General features: G+C 36.6%; 1 protein-coding gene across 4 annotated transcripts in view; it reads right to left on the minus strand.

Moving 5' to 3' along the window:
* The window catches only part of myo1ha (myosin IHa), a 21,975-nt gene extending 3,701 nt beyond the window's left edge, over positions 1-18,274 (minus strand). For 2 of the 4 annotated variants that reach the window (XM_089130503.1, XM_089130502.1), the window contains exons 1-26: positions 18,126-18,274; positions 16,896-16,992; positions 13,527-13,689; positions 10,028-10,183; positions 9,825-9,940; positions 9,540-9,738; positions 9,386-9,466; positions 9,129-9,308; positions 8,926-9,024; positions 8,722-8,835; positions 8,070-8,141; positions 7,862-7,981; positions 6,737-6,804; positions 6,413-6,518; positions 6,236-6,316; positions 6,054-6,145; positions 4,949-5,043; positions 4,821-4,867; positions 4,561-4,641; positions 3,067-3,172; positions 2,843-2,960; positions 2,626-2,739; positions 1,964-2,040; positions 1,733-1,801; positions 1,519-1,603; positions 1,253-1,415 (exon numbers count right to left, since the gene is read on the minus strand). In XM_089130503.1, coding sequence (XP_088986629.1) covers positions 1,253-1,415; positions 1,519-1,603; positions 1,733-1,801; positions 1,964-2,040; positions 2,626-2,739; positions 2,843-2,960; positions 3,067-3,172; positions 4,561-4,641; positions 4,821-4,867; positions 4,949-5,043; positions 6,054-6,145; positions 6,236-6,316; positions 6,413-6,518; positions 6,737-6,804; positions 7,862-7,981; positions 8,070-8,141; positions 8,722-8,835; positions 8,926-9,024; positions 9,129-9,308; positions 9,386-9,466; positions 9,540-9,738; positions 9,825-9,940; positions 10,028-10,183; positions 13,527-13,532 — 2,445 coding nt within the window. In that variant the 5' untranslated portion in view covers positions 13,533-13,689; positions 16,896-16,992; positions 18,126-18,274. Of the gene's footprint in view, positions 1-1,252; positions 1,416-1,518; positions 1,604-1,732; positions 1,802-1,963; positions 2,041-2,625; positions 2,740-2,842; positions 2,961-3,066; positions 3,173-4,560; positions 4,642-4,820; positions 4,868-4,948; positions 5,044-6,053; positions 6,146-6,235; positions 6,317-6,412; positions 6,519-6,736; positions 6,805-7,861; positions 7,982-8,069; positions 8,142-8,721; positions 8,836-8,925; positions 9,025-9,128; positions 9,309-9,385; positions 9,467-9,539; positions 9,739-9,824; positions 9,941-10,027; positions 10,184-13,526; positions 13,690-16,895; positions 17,479-18,125 lie in introns of those variants that run through there. The other 2 variants (XM_089130504.1, XM_039658597.2) reach the window with 2 other exon arrangements.
* Between the last annotated feature and the right edge of the window lie 1,561 nt (positions 18,275-19,835).

Genomic DNA, 19,835 nt, shown 5'->3' on the forward strand with positions numbered 1-19,835 from the left:
AGTGGCCCCAAAAGCATTTGGACAGCAGACTACACAAATGTAACTAATAGATATCACCATACTCCCCCAGTTGATTGATTACATAAAGAATTTCAAACATTATTTTGCTTTAGAAGTTTTCAGAAATGGTGTGTAAATATGCAAATTAGGTGTTGTGCAATTAAATATGCATGGATTTGCATACATTTTAAGAACAGAACATTGCATGAATCATGAATGGACAATCAAGTTCATGTTTTACTTTAGTCAAAGGTTATAACTAAAGAAATTTTGATATGGGAAATGTTACATGAGCAAATCCTTCTGTAAAAGCCTTCAGAATATAAAGGAATAAAAGTCAAATAGCCCCCAAAATCTCAAAATGTTTTTGTCAATGTTTTTGCATTAAGCACAAATGAAAGTTAGATATCATATCAAATCAAGTGTAACATATCAAATCAAATCATTTTAATTGTTTTTTGTTGTTGTACTTTTATTTGTTTGTAACCATCGTGTCTGAAATATGATATTATATACATAAACTTGCCTTGTCTTAAAGGAGTAGTTCACTTTAAAAAAAAAAAACTTTTGCTGATAATTTACTCACCCCAATGTTATCCAAGATGTCCATGTCTTTCTTTCTTCAGTCAAAAAGAAATTAAGGTTTTTGATGAAAACATTCCAGGATTTTCTCCATATAATAGACTTCAATGGGAACCAAACGGTTCAAGGTCCAAATGAGAGATTCACTGCAGCTTCAAAGGACTTTAAACGACACCAGACGATGAATAAGTGTCGTATCAAGCAAAACGGTCTGTCATTTCAAAAATAAATAAAAAACGTTTAAGTTTAATAAGCACAAATGCTCGCTTTGCTCTGTTCTGTGTGACTCTCCAGTTCAAACTCGTTCATCAAAATAAATTAATCTTTTTTCGAGTCATTTGGTTTATTCAACCAAAAAAATGAACGAAATGACTCCTTTTAATAAACGAGTTCGAACAGGAGAGTCACACAGAACAGAGCAAAGCGAGCATTTGTGCTTCGTTTCGCTAGACAAGACCCTTATTCATCGTCTGGTGTCGTTTAGTGTTTGGTCCCCAATGAAGTCCATCATATGGAGAAAATCCTGGAATGTTTTCATCAAAAATCATAATTTCTTTTCGACTCGGGGTGAGTAAATTATCAGCTATCAACTATTCCTTTAAGTGTTTAAACACCTTTTGGAGCCACTGTTAGGTTTCTCAGATCTTAGTAACAGAGAATTTGTGAATACCTCTGTCATAACTGGGGGAGGCGTCAGCCATGTGGTCTTGTCCAGGACGGTTTTTGGTAAGTTGGCTTTGAGTCTGTTCAGGTAGCTCTGTCGGACGAAGGCCAGGTATTCAGAGTTGTCTGTTGTTTTTGCTTCACGTCTTGTCATGTAACCCTTAATAAACCTGCATGGAAACATCATGTCAAAATGGGAATGCCATCTCATCCTTTAAGTGAAAGGTTATACACCTGGAAAATAACGTGTATTAATATTAGAAACTAACTAACTTTTTAATGACTTTCACAGCCCAGGCCCTTCGTTCTTTCTCTTTGCGTGCCTGTGCTCCTCTCCAACATGACTCAATTTTTGTAGCTAAATGATGGTAAAAAAAACTAAAAGATGAATTGCATAATAAAAATGCAAATAGCGCATGCATGCATATATGGAATCTGTAATATACTTAAAAAAAGCTGTATTAAATCAATAAATATTGTTACTTACCAGCCTCTTTCTGTTTTCGAAACTCTCCTTTTGCTCTGTAGCCTTTGTATTTGGCCTGTATTCTTGTAGCTGTAAAAGCAACATCAAAATTGTTATAATATATATTATACTGTATATATTATAACAACTGTATATATACTGTATATATATTACACAGTATAATATAATATATATTATACTGTGTATTTATATTCATTTGAAAATGTTTCTCTTGAGTTCTCTGTTGCTTACCCAGTTCATTTTTGCAGATTTCAAAGGCATCTTCTATGGCAAAAAGTGTCCTGGCATATCGTATAAATATCTTTGTTCTGTAGAAAAAGGGTGATATTGAAAATGTGTCTCAATCAGCTTCCTAGCTTTCCAGGTCATAAATAAGAATATCACATACACAAATTCGGGCACTGGTAAGGTCGGACCCTGGCTCACAACACAGCTGGGACTCTTATGACTCTATTTCCGTAGACATGACAATGTCCTCAATGTACAACATCACTACAACATTGCATTGTGTGAATGTTTCAGTGCACTGGTAGGATTTTGCAATTGAGACAGCCCTTAAAATGGCCAACTCCCTGATCAGTGCCCTAACTAGTAAACCAGCCCATTCTCATCCCAAGGCATCATATACTGGCGCTTTTGCCAATGCGTATACATCCAACACACATGGCACCCTTTAGCGTAATAATGAGACGCAGATATATAAGGGCAAGAGGGCGCCTCCTAGTGGTCTAACCCTAACTCTACCTCAGACCTAAACCTACCCATAACCAAAGCGTGTTATATTGATGCTAAAGGGTGCCATGTGCGTTGGATGTCTACTAAACTAGTGAGCTGATTGCAGATGTGAAATGTTTAGTATTAAATTGTAAAGTTGGAAGTCTGAAACCGCTCACCTGCCCATTTTATACTCATCAGGCTGGTAGCCTAGATGTTGCACCAGGGTTTCGACCCCATCTGCAGGTACACCCCGCCAGTGGGGCCAAGTGGCTGGACAAAGTGCTTTATACCTTAGGAACATTGCATATGTTAAGTATTTCAATTCCACCAATGTTGAAAAGCTAACGGCAGTCATATCTGAGTATGTGAGCGCATTGGATGCTGCTAGTATACCTCTGTAGAAAAACCTCATATCTACGGCGATATGCAAATCCAGCTCGTCTCACCCTCAGGTGCTCCATTAACCCCAGATATTTCACCTGGTGTCTGACCAGAACTTCATCAAACTTGCCTGTGAAAGAACAAAAATGCATTTGACACACAACAAACGTGTGCCTTTTCCTTGTTATTATAATACTGTTAACTTTGTCTTAAACATTTTTGCACAAGTTTCTCACCTGGCTGTTTATGGTCATTGGACTTGAGGCAGCGCACGTACCACGCATCCTTGGCTGTCAGAATCTCCGTCAGCTGCAGAAGACTGTTCTTAAACTGAGTGGCTACCTACAGATTTCATACCACAAAACAGTGGTAAATCTCACATCATAAGAGCGGTCACAGCCACATTTATTTGTTCTATTCTTTCCTTGGTTTAAAATAGCATTAGGCAAAACTAACTCATGCAGTAATTTATAGAAATGCTAAAGGCCCACTCACAACAAGAACGATGTCTATATTATCATCTATACCAGCAGACAATATCATTCTGTTTATTCTAATAAGTGTCAGTTCTGTCGTCCACCGCTTTAAATCCTCGAGGTCTTAAACCAGGATGGATTTTGATTGGATGTCAATGTTTTTATTGTTCAACAGTTTGAAATATTTTTTTTACTATATAATTTGTCTGTGCCACCATTGTTATAGTTATGGTGTGAACTCTGCAATTCTTTTACATTTAGAATGATTTTTTAAACTTTTTCTGTATCGTTGTAGTTATCGTCCTTGGTGTGAATGGGCCTTAAAGGCTTGTGTGAATTTTCAGTATGGAAATAATTCCTGGATCACATACAAAATTTGCAATATAGTGCCTTTGATATGGGTTTAATCGTACTATGTTGCATGCACAGCAAAATCCCCAATGTTAAATTAACACTGAGAGTGTGAATCGTATAAGAGTGTTAAATGAACACTAAAGCAGTGTTAAAGTTAATGAGATACTTAAGTGAATAATTTAGTGATAATTGAGCATTATTGAAGAAACCTAACAAGTAGAATCAATGAAGGAGAAAAACGTAATTTTAAGTCACCATTGTGGTGATCAGTGTTCACTTTATTTGGGCTCTTGACCCTTAAATCGTAAACTTTATATTTAGTTTGGCTGCTGTACATGAGTTATAACAGCCAGATGAATAAATAGAAAAGGTGACACCATCGGGTGTCTTCAATAATTCTCAATCTTCACTCAATTAATTACCTAATTATCTCATTAACTTTAACACTGCTTCAGTGTTCATTTAACACTCTGCTCAGAGTTTATATAATTCACACTTTCAGTGTTAATTTAACACTGGGGATTTTGCTGTGTGTGCAATTCATATTATTTTGGAAATAACTATTTTAAAAACAAATATATATTATATATATATATATATATATATATATATATATATATATAACTTTTCTTTTGTGCTTTTATTCCAAGTTTGTGTCCAATCAAATGATAATGAAAAATCACAATTACATTTGGTTTCATGTATTATAGCAAAGGAAAGTCAAGAGCATTGCAAATACAGTGCTCAATTTATAGTGCTTTACTATGGTAAATTTTGGCAAACAAGACATCTGGATAATTCAAAGTGTACTTTGGTACGAGTACCCAAAATTAAATTTGTACAATTTCATATAATCTTAAAAAAATATGTATATTTTTTTATCACAGTGAGTGGACTCACTGTGTCAGGTCTTCTCCTGCTGTCTCCCTCAGTGGCTGGAAAGCACTGCTGTATTATTGGGTTCTTTGACAGGCGCATCACCTGTTGGTTACAGACACAAATCCAGACACATAAGTACACATCTGCACACACGATTACTGACAGTAACTCTTGTAGGACCAAAAGTAATAGAAAGCAAACAATTATGTGGCTTTTTGAGCTATTTTCCTTTAATCCACCCTCACCAGAGTCATCCTTTATTGTACACCCTGTGCACTTACATCTTTGATGTTCTTGTACAAAAGATCATTGTTTTTGTCGATGAACCCTGTTGAAATGAGACAAAAAGAAGGGATCATAAAAACAACAGGTTGTGAAAAAAAACTTTTCAGAGGTGTTTTTCACTTACCCACAACACAGTATGTCACCTCTCCTGCATAATGAAGAAGACGAAAATCTCCTCTCTCCAGAGACTTACGGGTCTTCTTATCAGCCAGTTTATGCCTTCAGTTCACAGAATAGCAAAGGAAATTTCTCTCATAAGTCCAAAATCAAATAACTAAAAATACTTAAATTAAGAGCAAAAATATCTTCATAGTTTTTTATTTATGATGCTTAAATTGCACATGCATTAAAATAATAATTTGTATTTGTATATTTATTTTATTATTTTTACTGATAATAGAAATGTACACTACACTCTAAAACATGCTGGGTTATTTCAACCCACATTTGGGTCAAATATGGACAAACCCAATGTTGGTTTAAAAATGTAATTAAAAAATATACAGTTGAAAGTAAAAGTAAACTACATTTTTAACCCAACATTTGGGTTTGTCCATACCATGTTTAGAGTGATGTTCTTTTTTTATTTCATTTGATTAATTAGAGGGACATTTAGCTAAACATTTGCTTAGTTTGACTTTGAAGTTAACCATTATATATTTTTACCACATATCTTTAATATTTACATTATTTGTAATAAATAATAATAATAATTAAATATCATCAATGTTTTGTATGCAGACACCTTAGGCTCCCTTTTGAAGATCCATTCGCTCATGGTCTGCTTAGAAATACATTTACGATTATCTTTAAGTTATTTTGAACTTTTATTGCAGGTCATTTGGATGTGTTTCCTAGGAATCCTACGACCTTGACATTGCTTTTTCTATGGTTCTTGGCACTCATTAGTAATTCTAGAACTTAATTTGTATTTTGACCTTGACACAAAGCGAGTAACACAACATCACAATCTCTCTATCCCCCAGATTGCTGTTCATCAGAGCGTCAGTCAATACAAGGCTTAAGAGAGACAATGTAGCCAAACCAGGGGGTGAATCCTTCAGTTTCAAACATAACAAGACTTGGCTGATTCTTCAACATCAGAGGCTTGTAGTGAATAATCACACCGCTGATAGTTTCTAGCAGTTCTGAATTAATCAAAAGATACATAAGCATGAGGAACACTTGTTTAGTGTCACATACAATACTGATTTATATAACAAACTCACGTAACAAAGTGAGGATGATTGCCCATTTTCTCTTCAAGTTTCTCAAGAAAAGTGAGATCCGAAGCATCACCTGGCCTCACACACTCATCATCCTGAAATACAAAAAGACAAGTTCTCATGCTTTAGTTTGCAATAAACAGGAATCTTTCGTTATTTCATTATAAAATCTCACTATGTTATACCAGCACAGAGATGATTCCTCTGTGCTTCTCCTCCACCAGGTCACAGATAATTTTATTGTTGAAGAATTGCACCGGCTCCCACTAAAACATGGCGGAAAAAAAAGACCCTTATTATTACTCCAAGTTATTATTCAAAGTGATGTTTGAATGATGAATGAATGATGTGCTCTAACTCACCCCAATTCCTTCTGCTTCATATTCCTCCTGTTCAGACTTCAGCGTCAGTTGAATGAAGAGCTGTTGTAACTTCTCATTGCAGTAGTTTATGCAAAACTGCTCAAAACTAAGCATATATACACATAAAATGAACAAAAATCCATAACATCATGCAATCTAAATATTATATTTTTAAACCTATCTATCTATCTATCTATCTATCTATCTATCTATCTATCTATCTATCTATCTATCTATCTATCTATCTATCTATCTATCTATCTATCTATCTATCTATCTATCTATCTATCTATCTATCTATCTCACTTCATTCCAAACACATACCTGTTAACAGTGAATACCTCAAATCCATAGATGTCTAACAATCCAATGACTGTCTTCCTGTTAGAATCCTAAAAAAAAGGCAACCCATTCGGAAAAACAAGTATGCTTCAAGTTCATTTGATTAAGTATACTTAAGTAAATTTCAGGTACATTTTAAATATACTTTGTGTAACTATACTACAGTTTTTCTCAGTCGCTTTGGTGCATTTATCACATCACTATTTACATAACATGCAAAAGCGTGTCACTTGCTCAAAATGGATAGCTCATTCCTCAAAAGCAAGTATTCATGTCAATGAAAGTGTCAGGATGAAAAAAAAAATTGTGCAAAAGGATATATACACCCTTATTTACAACAAACTTAAACTCCCTTAGAGCTGTGCACAACTCTAAACAATATTGCAGGGCATATTGGAACTGAACATACAACATACTCACCTAAAGAATTATTAGGAACACCATACTAATACTGTGTTTGACCCTCCTTTCGTCTTCAGAATTGCCTTAATTCTACGTGGCTTTGATTCAAGAAGGTGCTGAAAGCATTCTTTAGAAATGTTGGCCCATATTGATAGGATAGCATCTTGCAGTTGATGGAGATTTGTGGGATGCACATCCAGGGCACAAAGCTCCACCACATCCCAAAGATGCTCTATTGGGTTGAGATCTGGTGACTGTGGGGCCATTTTTGTACAGTGAACTCATTGTCATGTTAAAGAAACCAATTTGAAATGATTCGAGCTTTGTGACATGGTGCATACATGGCGTACTGGGCAGAGCACTGCCAAGGCTGGGTCTACCTCCTCCAGGGGCAGCGCTTGCAGGTTCACCACCTGATCTCGAAAGGGAGTGGTGGGAACCTTAGGCACATATCCAGGCCGGGGTCTCAGGATCACGCGAGAATGAATGTTGTGGAGGTTGAACTGACTGTTGTGCAAATGTAAATAGTAAAATCAGGAATGCACCAAAGCGACTGAGAAAAACTGTAATATCTCTATATGCAGTATTAGAAGTATACTTGTAAGTGTACTGCTTCAATACTACTTTTGGATTAAATTGGCCCAGTTTTTTGTATTTTAAGTATAACAGTAGTAAACTCTGAATTTTTTACTTTTGTCCTCTTACTTTATTCTCCAGAGACTCATTGATCCGGTTGACCAGCCATGTGAAGGCACGGCCATAGATGGCTTTGGCCAGGGCATCTCTGGCATAGATAGCGTGATCAACAGTGAACGGACTCAAAACCTGGAGATCAGAAAGACAAGATTCGACAAGGATTTTGATTAAAGACAGTACATTTCATTACAACATTTCACAATTGTCTTTATTTTACCTCATCTGATTTGGCTTCAATCTTTCTGAATGTAAGAGCTTCAAGAAGGATCTGAACATGGACCCCTAACAGCTGAACATAAAAACAAAAAAAGAGTGTTAAGGTATTGTTTAACACAATTAAGGGCAATATATAATAAAAACTGGGTCACAGTTTATTTCGATATAGTCCACTTTAGACATTCTAACTTTGCTACATGTATAACTACATGTAAATTAACTCAATAATATGCAAGTACATGTCAACTAACTCTCTTTAGAGTATTATACTTTTAGGTTAGTGTCAGGGTTAGTAGAATAAGTTAAATACACTCTAAAAATTGCTGGGTTGTTTCAACCCAACTATGGGTCAGATATGGACGAACCCAGCCATTGGGTTTAATTTTTTTATTACATTTTTAACGCAACGTTTGGGTTTGTCCATATTTGACCCAAAGTTGGGTTAAAACAACCCAGCATTTTTAGTGTAGACTCTTGCAAAGTTATTTATAGTCAGTGGAATATACAGTATGTTGGAGGACCATCAAAATATACTTTATAAGCAGATAGCCTACAAATAGTCTAATGACTGGTAGTTGACATGTAGTTGCAAAGTTATAGTTTGTAGATTGTCTAAAGTGGACTATCAAAATAAAGTGTTACCAAAAACTGACCTTGGATACCCAGCGCAGAGCTGCATTAGAGTTTAGAGTAGCAAAGCCTTTGGTGTCTCCATCAAAGTGCACATTCCCCAGATGGAGCACACTAGCTATGATGCCAAAGAGGTGCTAGTATATTAAAGAAAAAGTATCTGCTTATTATCAAAAGCAGCGTCCATCATAGTTGCACACTCTGAAAAATATTGCACCTCTCCTTACCTCAATGTCATTAGCGTCAAAGTCAATGACCGAAAATGCATTTTTGACAGTTTTCCAGTCGTTCTTATCATTAATAGAGCTCACATTGGAACATTCTCCCTATTAAGACAACAAATGTATTTATAAAAACACTGGAGAGTCTGATTCTACCTATACCACTTTGTAGTTATGTTGCACACCAGATTTAAAACGAGAAACCATACCTGCACTAAATAACTATAACGTTTAGTGTCCTTCTCTAAGCCCAGATGCCTCAGAAGGTCTTCCTCTCCTCCCTCCACCAGCTGGTAAAAGATATGAAAGTTTCTCTCACCATGGTTTTGGTGAACCACTCTAGACTTTTCCAGTAGGTAGCCGAGTATGTGGCCACCAACAGCATCTCCCTACAGATTAAAATCAAGTGTGAACCTTCTTTAACATGCAATATTTTTAATGGGATGAAGTTAGAAGGTATCCATACCTGGCTATCAAACTGGATGTCCATATACTTCCCAAAACGGCTGGAGTTGTCATTTTTCATCGTCTTTGCATTTCCAAAAGCCTAAAAACAGATTTGATGAATGCATGGCATATAGTGAATGCAGGCCAATTAGGAACATCGTTGTTGGACTGACCTCTAGTACAGGGTTGGACATAAGCATGCGGTCTCTCACAGTGTCGAGTAAGGTGGAGCTAGGGCAGCTGACTGCATAATACTGCAAGATCTTCTTGGAGGCCTCAGTTTTGCCTGCTCCGCTCTCCCCAGATATCAAAATAAAGTGGTTGTTGGCTTCGGATAGCATGGTGTGGTAGGCATTATCCGCTAATGCATAACTGAAAAGGACAAAAGATGTACAAAATTGTCTATTTTATTTGAAAATGTTTTATCGACTGGTTTGGCAATAAAGCTAAACACTTACATATGAGGGGGAAGCTCAAAAAAGTTCACTCCCATGTAGAGGTCCATTTGTTTCTTGTTATAGATGTCCAACTCTTTGTATGGGTTTACAGATATCAGCAGAGTACCTATGTAAGTCTGTGAGTATGGAGATGTGTTTTGATTTCCAAAAGATACAATAACAATTACTAAAAACACTAATTAACCAATGTTTTTTTCACTCACGTATATCAAATCCTCTGTGAAACGTTTTTTTAGATTGTCCAGAAAGGCTGTTTCACTGTTGTGGGCGTCAAGAAGCACAAAGTCCTGGATGCCAACTCGGTCTCTGGCAATCAGGGCTCCCTCCAAGTCCAACTGACCCAGTTTAACCTTTCCTTTCTGCCAATCAGACAAGCACAACACTGACCATGACCCAATGCAATTTGTTTACACTGACCAAGTCTATAGGATTGTGTCATTCTAGATCCGTAAAGTCCAAAAGCTTAGTATTTAAAACAGCGAAACAGCCTAAAGATCCATTTCAGTCAAACCATCAGTGACTCCTGTCCTGTAAAATATAGAAATGGCAGGACTAAATTGAAATTGGCTATTATAATGCATTTCTTCAGCTACAGAGTCTAGCGACTCTTCACCCTTTCATTAATAGACTTGCTGTCATGTTGAGACTGAGACCAAGAATCGGGGTCTAAGGGCTCTGATTAAGTCACGATCAACCAACCGCATAATCCCCTGCTGATGTTTAACTAAGTACTTTATAATGCTGTTCTCTATTGTACAGGCTTTTGTAATGAGATACCATCTGCAATGAGCAGACCATGTTCCTGTCCCTATAAATGACAGCTTTGCTTTTGCTACAAGAAACCTATTTATAAGTATAAATAGCATGTTGTGATTGGATTTTTGCATCAGCATTCAGTACTTCAGGCAGCCATAGCTTTCAACTTGGCTCTGAGAGATACTTGTGAAAGCCAAGAGTGCATGTTTTCACTCTACTGAAATATTCATTGAGATATGGGTATAATCAAAGCCAATGCCAATATCAAAAATAAAGTAGGTTTGATCAATGGCAATATCTAGTCTCCATTGGAAATCTGAAAGTGGGACCTGCGTAAATGAACAAAATAAATGTAAATTAACTGACTACATTGTCCAAAATCATCTAGGACCTTAATACATATAAATATTTGACTTATTCATGCTTTTAAGGAACTCAGGAAGAGGTTTGGTCAAAAATTGAGTAACTTGTCTGTAAAAGCTATAGTCCTCAATTCTGATCAGAAATGTAAAAAAAATATATTTTTGTTTTGTTATCACAATATTTTTTCTTTTGTCAAATCAACTTAAATAATTTATTTAGTTCATTAAACTTATTATTTTGAGTTTCTGATGATTAAATCAATCTCCTTCATTGTATTAACTCACTTTTTCCAGTTCAATCAACTTAAAATTTTAAGGCAACCAGTTTACTTAATTTTTTAAGTTAAACCAACAATATATTTTACAGTGTTAGTTACTTCCTCAGATCAGTGTCTGTCTACTAGAGAAGTGTATTTCTCAATATAAGAAAGAAACTTTTGAGGCATACATCAAAATTGTGCATTTTTAGAAGCGAAATATTTTAGGATTTCCAGTGGTCCTTACTTTTCTTAAGAAATTTGCTGTAATTTGTCCTCTTCCCATTTTTTTAGAACCCTGGATATGACTTTCATATAGCAAATTAGAAGAAGAAACTGAAAATGGGTGGGGGAAAGAACCCAAGTCTAATCTAACGACTAGAAGCCCCCAAAATCTCCTCCGCCCCCTTTTCACCCCCATAAACCTCATTAGCTCTGAAAGGGGCCAGTTTTTTTGTCCTGTAAATTCCAAAGACGATGGACAATAAAGAAGCTTTTAAAATGCAGTCTACATTCCATTACACATATTCTCTCTGCATATCCTTTCAAAATTTATTCATTAGAAAACATTTAATGTCACACCGAATTTCACACTGGGCAGTCCCAGGACAATAGATGAGATTTGGCCTATTTGGGCTGGTGCGGGCTGGTTGGATGTAGAGGGGGAGAGGGCAAAGGAGCAGAAGAGGGAGAGAGAAAGAGGGAGATATGGAGGGAAGGAGGGACGGGAGGGGGTTGCTTATATTTGTCTGATCTGAGAGCTTCTGAAATGAGGCCTTCTTGAGACAACAGGACAGACTAAATTGTGCTGTAACGGTCTGTGTCCTGCTGCTCTCTGAGACACTCATTTAGCATGCCCTTGGGTCACACAATGGAGGCTTGTTCTGAACGCCGCAGTTATACGAACACCGCAATCAAGGGTACTGTGTGTTTGGGAGGGGGACGTAATTCTCAGATGGGAGATTTTCGTCCACCTGTCCGCCAATAAAATTTTCATCCCACCGCATGCACCCCTAAGTGGTGAATCACCACCCACCACCTCACATCACTTCACGCTCCCCACCATTTCATGTCCTCACCGACAATCCCAAAACATGCCCCTCCCCCTCTCCCCCTGCTTTAAGCCAAAGGGGCAGGTGAACAATATCATTGAAGATCCCCTATTTGAGATGTCAGAACCAATCTCAATCTCAGCATTATTGTGGAGACTCCCCCTCTCTAGTTTCTGTCCCCACATGGGAACAAGCTGAACTCAATGTCACATGAGGAACAATGGACAGAGGGGATGCTAATGTTTATAGTGTGACACTTTCAGTGTGATAAGACTCATGGACATCAGCACAGGAAAAGACTGTTCCTCTTCTCAAATGAGAGACACAACTGAAAGCAGTTGCTCTCATAGGAACCTGTATGGTTCACATGCAGTCAAAACTGGACACACCCACTCTTTCCTTATTATACATATATATAAATTGTTTTTCTGAATAAACATTTTAGTGGAAGCTTTCAGATCATATGAAACATACAGTTTCCAGACATTCACATCAAATAAAGGGCATGTTTCTACAATAGATAATTCCCAACCAATTAATTACCGTAAGCACCAAACAATCACACTTTAGTCAAAACTATTAAGATCAAATATATTTTACTCATTAGCCTGTACGAAATCCAAGAGCCAAAGCCAAGAGATCAAGTTATTTTCTTTAGTTAGAAGCCTTAGTTTTTCCCTTTAAAAGAAAATAAAAAGTTATGAAGACAATCACAAAACTGGTCATCCATTTGTCACATTGGGTGCTTTTTGGTATAAAAGCTATTGCCTTATAATTAAGAGATGGTCCTTCAGCCTGGTCTAAAATGTCAGTCGCGGCTGAGCTGAGATGACCTCAACCAAATCAAAGAGAGAGGGAAGGAGAGAGGAAGAGAGAGAAAGATATGGTAAAGACATCCTACTCCTCAGTAGGCCTGGCCAAGAAAAGGAAAGACTAGACATAATGGGCAATCGTAGCACTCTCCTAAAGTGAGCAGTGAGGTCTAGTTACATCTTTCTTTCTAAGAGTAAAAAAACCTGAAGTTTTGACAGATTTACAGCTTGTGATCATCAATCAATGGGTGACATATTGGATACACTAATGCTTTCATTGTCAACTGTGTACAAAACAAAAGCAAACAGGAAGTAGAAACTGAGAGCATGTTAATGGGCACTTTGAATTCTTTTGATCTTTCTTTTGATATTTGCTTTTCATCATTGCTTTTATTTCTATGCGTTCTTTGCTGGCTGATGTACAGATAATAACAGTGAAAACATGCATGCAAACAGATCCTACCTGCATCTTGTAAGCTGATTGGTCCAGCCGCCGAACAAAATATGGGAACTAGTCGCATCCAGACCAACTTTGTCCTAAATAATCCTTTCACCTCGAGCTAGTGCCAATGAAATCCTTCCATCCCAACTCGTGCCATGGAACACCCCGAAATTCCCCTGTGAATCTAGAAATGAATCTTCAGTGAAACTTCTCTGAAAACTTAGGTGGCTCAAACGCGGAGAGGATGTCCATCTATTATTGCAGTGCTATTCACAGTAATGGCCCATCTTCTGGTTGCAAGGCCTGGGTATTTAATGATTCATGGACCAGTCAGGAGGGGGTTCAGAGAACCAGAGATCTTATTCAGTACTTACCTAGGTGTCTACCACTGCACTGGGTGTAACACAAAGATACAGAAACACGATCCAGCTAAACGTGGATATCAACCCTTCCCCCAGTCCTCAACCGCTGCTAAGGTAAAACCAAACATCACAACAGAGCGGCTCCTGTTTCTGATCTTTGATTAGGGAAATAAATGAATGGTTAATTAACCACTGTACATTCAATCTGTGAGTTTGAAAGAGACACACAATAAAGTTGTCATTTGGGCTGACAGCACTCCTCCATGCTCTTGGCCACTTGAAGCCAGCTGGCTCAAGACTCAACCAGCATGTGTTAGTCATTCAATCACAGCTTGTCCTGTAATTTAACAGAGCCAACGAACAATTACTTCATGTTGTTCTTGGATGGACTGGATTTTATGAGGTGTTAGACAGCGACTATCACGAAGCCGAACTTCATTTTCCCTTTGCCTTGTTATCTGACTCATGCTTGAGACGACTGACTGGTGTCTCTTTTCGCTCCACTAATGACCCAAATAATCCAGTAGAAAAGATTGAATTTCCTACGAATCTCAAGTGTGAGAGATATACTGTATCAAGCTTGACATGTATGTGATATTCAGTGTCACTCTTGATCATTTTCAACAAGGTGACAAGTGAAGACTGTTTCCTTTGAAGTGCACTTGAACTTTATTTATATCAACTTAACCCTCACTAAAACAAATGTTCAGGGTTAAATACAAGTTAAGCTCTGTCATTACAACTCATCCCTCATGTAAAAAATAAATAAATCAAAGTGCCAGTGATGTACTAACAACGGAAGTGAATAGGGCTATTTTTGTGAGAATTTTTTTTTTTTATAAAAACTTTTGGTAACGCTTTAGGTTACAGCCCGGAAAGTAATTTACTTTAAATTACTTTCTGTAATTATAGTGTACCTATAAAGTACTTACATGTAAGTATAAGGGAACAATATTAAAGTTTTGGGAATAAAGGGGTGACAACCAGGAGAAATAAAAAAAATATTTATACTCTTATTAAATAACTAAGGGGAACTTATTCTACTATTATGATACAACACTCTTACATTTGGGAGCAATTTAGCGAGTACATTCACTGAGTACGTTTTTGTAGCAATTGTGTATCAATAAATACTGTATGGCTTTTTAAAAATGACTGGGTACATCTATGCATTTATAAAAATTAAATATAAAATTAAAAATTTGATAGCAAAAGTGCAGATATTTAAGTTTGGGCTAACATGTTTCAAGGGAAGAAAAGCTAATACTATTGCATTTTTTTTTTTTAAATATACTGGGAAATATATCTGGTTTCATGTGGTTACAGGGTAAGTGGTGCTTGTATGATAAGCAAAGGTTTCCGAGTCAGTGATATAAGATTGTGTATGCATTTAATTTACAGCCCGCAATGTCACACTTACCCTGTAACTACATGAAACAAATCTTTCCCTAATATTTAAGCAAAAGTTGCAATAGTTTTCGTCCTCATTACACTTTTGTTAAATTTGTTACATTTTAACACATAGGGCCCTGTCATACACCCTGCGCGTGTGTGTGTTTTTTTTTTTTTTGCTAGTTTAAGCCCTACACAGTTATCATTTCTTATCAGTTATCATCATGTCTTGCTATTTTGAGGCAACTGAAATAGACTGCACCATTGATCAACAAAAACCTGGTCTAATGTCAATGGCCTAGTATTTTTTTGTTGTTATTTAAAGGGCGCATTAGTAATATGCGCCAATAGGCGGGTCCACAATGCATGTGCACTCTACTGTGATGCGCGCAGCTGCACCCAAACATGCCAAATATTCAAAATAAAAGGATTACAATGTAAAAGACTATTATTGTGTACATAAAGATGGTGTCCCGTAGTAGATAGTCTGCTTGCGCACTTTAACCTCACGCACGAGCAGATCCGTTTCGTCTCTGGAGACACTTTCATTCTTTACCGCCATGTAAATAGCGAATCTGCCATGACGTTGGCGCAACTGGCTTTTAAAGGGAATAGGAAATGAGACTATGATTGTTTTTTTGCACGTTACGCCCAAATCACATCCATTACTCATTAAGAAAATAGGGACAATCCTTTTAGAGCATGCGCTGGGCACACGGACCATTTTTCCTGTCATCAAACTAGCTAAAGTAGATTTGTGCAGGAATCAGTCGCCGTGCGCTTTAGACCATGTGCTTTGATTGTAAAAATACGGCCCATATTGTTTATGGCTTGTGGAAAAAGTGTGTTAACTAATGAATGTAAGCACCTCGCTGTAACCAAGATTGCTGCTGTTTTTTAAAGATTTCTTCTGGAATATTAAAAGAAGATATATTGAGAAATGTTTGTTCATACAATGAAAGTCAGTGGTCACCAAAACTGTTTGATGACCAACATTTTTCAAAATATCTTCTTTTGTGTTCCTCACAAGGGGGAACACACCTTTAACTTGTTCTGAACCTGGAATATTCCTTTAAACTCTGTTCCAAATAATTGTTTGCTTTCATCAAATGGCCTTATAGTTGTGCATGTATTGCAAACAGCGAGGCCATTGCACTGTAAAGGTACAGTTGTCCCATTCACAACCTCTGTTGTCAAGGCTACCTTCGCCCCCTTACACCACAGGCCCGTTCTGCTCCACACCCCCCTTTCTAGTAATGCTTGTCCAGCCTTAACAGGCTTTGTGCTGCCCACTGGGCCCTGATGCAGCACGAGACCCGGCAAATCCTATTATACAGGAGTCACAGCACTTGATTTTCCCATTAGAGATTCCAAGCGGAGAATAAGGGTGTATTATAACACCGGCTTTGCCGCGTTCCCACCGAAAGTCCCACCTCACTCTCTCGTTTTCATGTTCTCTTTTCTCAGCATTAGCTGTGTTTCATCAGGTTTTTTTTTTTTGCTGTTCGCTTCTTGCTGAGCAGTTTGAGCCAGAAATGACAATAACTAGAAAAGATTAGCGTTCTAATAGTAATCATCATATTCTTATTGGTTTAATTTTAATTAATGAATATTTAATAAAAGCTTCTGGACTTACCAAAGAAGTATCTGAAGTGGCTTTTCAGTTGATAGATGCTCTCCACATGCCATTGTGAGTGTTCCTGAAATACACTTTTACAGGTCGCCCGAGGCATCTTCAAACAAATCAACCAAAAGACAACCGTTTTGACATAAGCCAAGTGGGACGACAAGTCGTTTTTAAAGGTGTTCAATGAATAGCAGAGAGAAGAAAGCTTTCATTTACTCTCCCTGTCAGAATTTAGAACAGCCATGACCTGCTAATATGGCCAAAGGTCAAGAGGTGACCTGTTTGGCGACCCCCAAGACGTGGTGTTTGAACTGGAACTTTCGAGGTCAGAACAGAAACAGAAGAATAGGAGGTGACCACTAACACAAGGGGGCCCATTCAATTAATTTGAGAGTTACAAATGTTTTCAATGTATGGGAATGCATTCAGTGATGTATTAATATTAGTAATCACGGTGTAAAGTGTGATCATGTTTAACAAACATATTAAATCTTGTTACATGATAAATGATCGCACAGAGTTTAGTTACCTGCAGTGTTATAAATTCTTTCCCCAGTTCCCCTTATTCAGGTAGTTTAATAAAGGCTTTTAGTATAATTATAAAAATGTCCACCCACCCTCAAATCATGGTACATGTGTATTTTTCTGTTAAGTCTTTACTGATTTATAACTGTAGAGATAACAGGTATAGATAATGTTAATATTTATATTTTTAAATGAACTCCTACTGGACCAGAGCAACTTTGGTTTACATGATTATCCATATCATTTTCAGAAAAATCATGTTAAATTGTGAGTATCGAATATGATACATCAGGCTTTTGAGGAATGTTTCTCAATCATTATTTCATTGCATTGCATTCTAATTTAGGTTTTGTTTCTGCACAATTAAAAACTAGTTTTGATCATAAAACTGTGCATTTAAATATAATCTTAACAGGACATTATTGGAGCTGCAATTGATATGTTATGTGCATTTTAAGTAGTCTGATAGTCTATTGATTTACAATGCAATCAGAATTTCACCTTACTTCTTGCCTTGGCCATATAAATATCAGTATATCAATATTGTTTTTACACCATTTTTGTGTTTCAAAGAAAAAATAAACAGTCTCACCCTTTTGAAATGACACGAGAGTGAGAAAATTTGAGACTTTGAGTGTAAAACCTGTTGCTAACATGTTTCAGATGCTTTTTTCATAACTCATCTCAGCGGAGCTGTTGTTAATCATTACTCACTGAAGCTTCTATAAGGTTTCCTATTGAACCCTCTGACCCTTCGGAGACAGATCTTCTTTAGACAATGCTTTAGGCTCTTCCTCTGCTGTGGTCCAGTGTCATCCTGGGTTCAGTCTGGGAGAGTTACGTCCAAAGGGTAACTCAGGGTCCCTCATCACATTAGTCTGGGAAACAGAAAGAACCAATGGAGGTTAGAACAGGAGTGATGACATCACTCTACAAGTGATTGGGTAAAAATCAAAACAACGTGAAGTTAAGAGTGAAACAGTGTTGTGACTTCTTTATGGCAAATGTATGAACTAGTTTGTCAAAAGACAATCCTAAAACTGCTGGTAAGCTTCAGTTAAATGCAGAATGACAGTTTTAGTAAACAATATGAAAAGGGAACATCTAAAATCTGTTTTACCTTTAACATACTGGCAACTACCAGTGTTGGTACAGAGAAGCCACTAGACGCATCAAAGTTCACCACAAGATACATTTCCATAATCTGAAGTAGCTAATACTTATACAGTATGGTATTCGAGTAAATACATTTAGTTACTGTACTTATAGGCCTATCTTTTTTGCTACTTTGTACTTTAAGATATTGGCGACTTAGTCTTTGCTTGACTATACGATTGAATAATAGCATGTGTTCTCTTTACTCCAATACATTTGTAATGAGTAATGCAATTACACGCATAACTTCTTCTGCAGCAGTTTATATCTAATACAAAAGAAACACTATCGCCATCTACAGCATCGAAGGTACTATTTCTTGTGTGTTTTGCCTTTACTCACATACAAAATCAGTACTCTACGATAAGACTTTTACTCAAGTTTCGAAATTGGTAACTTGTAACTTGTAATCGAGTCATTTACACTGTAGGTATCTGTACTTTAAAGGGTTAGTTGAAGTTCATCCACAAAAAAAAAAAAAAAAAAAAAAAAAATTCTGTCATTATAATTACTCACCCTCATGTCATTATTCAAATATTATAAGACTATCTAGATAGTCTATCTATCTAAGACTAGATATCATATTTATATTATAAGACTTTAATTTGTCTTCAGAACCCTGAAGAAGGCTGTTTGTGCCGCTACGTGTGAGTTGTTTTTTTTCCCCCATGTTTTTTTTTTTTTTTTTTTTTTTTTTTCCATTTTCTATTATGAAATAGCCAGTCAAATAAAGGCTTTTTATAAATTCCTAAGAAGAGTGCCTTGGATTTCCTTCTACTACAAATGAAGATCTGTTTGATGAAATCTGAGAGTGTCCCTCCGTTGACATTTACGCAACTACCATTTTGATGCTTCAAAAAGTTCATAAATATTCATAATCCATATGAATTGAGCAGTTTAGTCCAAATTTTCTGAAGAAACACAATCACTTTAAGCATTGAACAGATTTAATTTAGGCATCTATTCACATATAAACATTGATGCACAGTGGTGCACAGTGTCAGGCAAACAAACAGACCTATAAAACACCACCATGCACATAATACTAAAATAATGTATATTAAATAAACATTGAATGAAAAATAAAACTCAAAAATATAGCCTATATAACTAACTAAAATAATGGATTAAACAGTGGATTGAAATCAAATGTGATGCTTTTGGACTTGTTTAATCTAAAATGATTTTAAAAAATAGGTTTTTGTATAGGCTAGCATTCCATTAACATTACAAACTTTGTAAATAGTAGCCTACATGCTGTGTAGTTGG

Source organism: Pimephales promelas, chromosome 4, assembly GCF_988280905.1.
Source record: "Pimephales promelas chromosome 4, fPimPro1.hap1.1, whole genome shotgun sequence".
NCBI lineage: Eukaryota > Metazoa > Chordata > Actinopteri > Cypriniformes > Leuciscidae > Pimephales > Pimephales promelas.